This window comes from Propithecus coquereli, unplaced genomic scaffold, assembly GCF_000956105.1.
Source record: "Propithecus coquereli isolate 6110/MARCELLA unplaced genomic scaffold, Pcoq_1.0 Scaffold572, whole genome shotgun sequence".
Classification (NCBI taxonomy): domain Eukaryota; kingdom Metazoa; phylum Chordata; class Mammalia; order Primates; family Indriidae; genus Propithecus; species Propithecus coquereli.
The window spans coordinates 1,267,751-1,270,207 of record NW_012151641.1 but is presented as its reverse complement, the minus strand read 5'-3'; the positions used below and the strand labels follow the sequence as shown (position 1 = coordinate 1,270,207).

At 63.5% G+C, this 2,457-nt stretch overlaps 1 protein-coding gene across 1 annotated transcript in view; it reads left to right on the top strand.

Moving 5' to 3' along the window:
- The first annotated feature begins 1,125 nt into the window (after window positions 1-1,125).
- The window catches only part of GLRX3 (glutaredoxin 3), a 41,217-nt gene continuing 39,885 nt past the window's right edge, over window positions 1,126-2,457 (top strand). Inside the window, exon 1 of the mRNA XM_012658113.1 lies at window positions 1,126-1,242. Coding sequence (XP_012513567.1) covers window positions 1,151-1,242 — 92 coding nt within the window. The 5' untranslated portion in view covers window positions 1,126-1,150. The remainder of the gene's footprint in view (window positions 1,243-2,457) is intronic.

The following is a 2,457-nucleotide window of genomic DNA, read 5'->3' as shown; positions in this document are numbered from 1 at the left end:
TCGTAAGCCAGATTTCTCAGCTAGCTTTCTCTGCCAGCTGCTAGCCGGGAGCAGGCAATGAGCACCTACCATGTGCCTGGCTCTAATCCATGCACTGGGACAGAGACCCAGTTTTTGCCCGCCTTGAGAACACCAGACAGTGTAAGACATGAGCAGTTCTAGTACATGAGACAGGCTCGTGGTAAAAGCAGGTGCGGGGGGCCTGGGAACACCCCGCTAGTAAGGAAGGCTCCGTGGGTGCCTGATCTGAAGCCCAGAGAGAGGAGGGCTGCTCAGGAGGAGCCCCCAGTGTCTGGGTGGGAGCCATGGCTTTCAGTGAGATGGGGACCCGAAGAGGAGAGGTGCTTTGGAGGGGTGGCCCCACGTGGTCTGGGGACATCCAACAAAAGTTGGCCCCCTCTCCAAAGCAGATGGGTGCTGGGCTCTGGAGAGCAGCGGGGGTTCTGGGCCTGCTGTTGAGGTTTCCCGGAGGGTACCCAGGCAGTGTGTGGGAAGCACCGGCAGCGGGGTGCAGAGGAAATCACCGGAGACTCAACATCAGGGGGATGCCCCACGAAAGCCAGGGATGGCGGTGGAGGCCAGGTGGGAGGATGCGGGGGTCCTGGCGCCGGGCCCATCAGCAGACCCACCCAGGCCCTGCTGCTCCGGGGTCACAGGGGTGATGGGTCGGATGCGCCAGGGGTGGCCCCGCGGGAGGGGGATAGGAGGAGGGTGCTGGACTCGCGGGGAGGGGTTCAGACCCCCAGGAGCGAGGGGAGCGCCCGTCAGTGTCGAGGTCCCGAGACCTCCCAGGGCATCCCCACCTGTATGTAATGTCACTGTAGCCGGATTTCAGCTTGCTCAGTGCACAGACCCGACTTCGCGTCCACTGGCGTCACACACCTACCCTCCTCGCTCTCACAGACCGGGGCCTCGCCCGGAAGCTGTAGAAGCCACAAGAAAGGTCCACAGTCCGGAGCCGCGTGACCCACACCGCAGAGCCGGCGCCCCTGCCCAGGCCTGCCCCGCCGCCGGCGCCGCCGCGGGGGTTTTCTGGGTGTTGCTACTCCTTGCGCCGGGGCGGGGCTTTGCCCGCGCAGGCGCACTGCGCGGGGCGGCCCGTGCCTATCTAGCCGCCCGTGCTCGGTTGCTCCTGTCTGGCGGCGGCAGCATGGCGGCGGGGGCGGCCGAGGCGGCGGCGGCGGCGGTGGTCGAGGTCGGCTCAGCCGGGCAGTTTGAGGAGCTGCTGCGCCTCAAAGCCAAGTAAGCCGGCGGCGGGCGGCAGCAGTGAGGGGGCGGAGGGGGCCGAGAGGCCCGGCCGGCGGCGGGCGGCGGGCGGCCCATCCCTGCTCCTTGGCGCCCGGCTCGCCTCGGCCTCGGGGGACCGGGCCGGCGCCACCCGCGGACTCCCCGGGGTCTCCGGCTTCGACGGGCCTAGCCGCACCTCCGGCGCCCCGAGCAGCGACCAGGGCGGGGTTCGTCCCCGGCCCGGACGGCGGCCCCAGCCCCCGGGACGCGCGACCCTTGCCGACCCCTGGCCTGGGCGGCCCCGGAGCGGGGGACGCGGTGACTCAGCTCCGCGGGGGGACCCCGGCTCGCCGCGCCACCGAGCGGGGACCCGCGGTCGCGGGCCTCGACCTCCCGCTGCGCCGGGCCGGAGGGTGCTGCGGGCCGGCGTTGGCACCTTCCTCTTTAGGCTGCCTTCGCGGTGACGCCCCTGGTCACCAGGAAAAGCCAGCCGAGGCCCCGCCGGCTTAGGTAGCTCTGTCTCTCTCTTAAGATTAGCTTTTAAAGTTTGTTAATCAGCCAGCAGGTTTGCGTTTTCAAACTTAACCTGTTGCCATAGACAAGGATTTCCTGTTTTATGAATGGGTTTCGTGAGAGTCCGTGCTGGTTTGGTGCACGTGCTTCTCACTTTTTAGAATACTACAAAAGGAGATCCTTAGGGATGCATAGGCAACGTTTTTTTGGGGCGTTAATAGAAGCTTTGAATTGTGTAAATGTTTACTGGCAGGAATGCTTGTAGGTAAATACGTGCAGGTGTATGTGGGGCTCTGGAGTAATACCGCTTCAAATTTTAGACCGAGGACTGAGTTCTCTCAGCTGTGTTGTTCCGGTTGCGATGGAGCTTTAGTGTCAGGTTGCCTGGGGCCCAGTCCTCAGTTCAGCCACTTGCCTCGTTACTCCTGGGCAAGTTTCATAACCCAGCCTCAGTTTCCTCAAGGGTGGGATGGATTAGTGCCTATTCCAGGGTTATTGTGAGGGTGAGATGATGCATGTAAGATGCTACAGTGCCTGGCATGCAGGAGGCGCTCCGTAGATGTTGGCCCTTGGTATCTTCGGTGGGGAGCAGAGTGCATTCGTGGAGTTCACAGGCAGTATATGCTTGTTGAGTGAAATTTTGCTGACTGAGTTAAAGGCAAGTAGTGCTCTGATTTTGTCGTGGCGAGTGCGAGTGAGATGGGGAGTTGCCTTTGT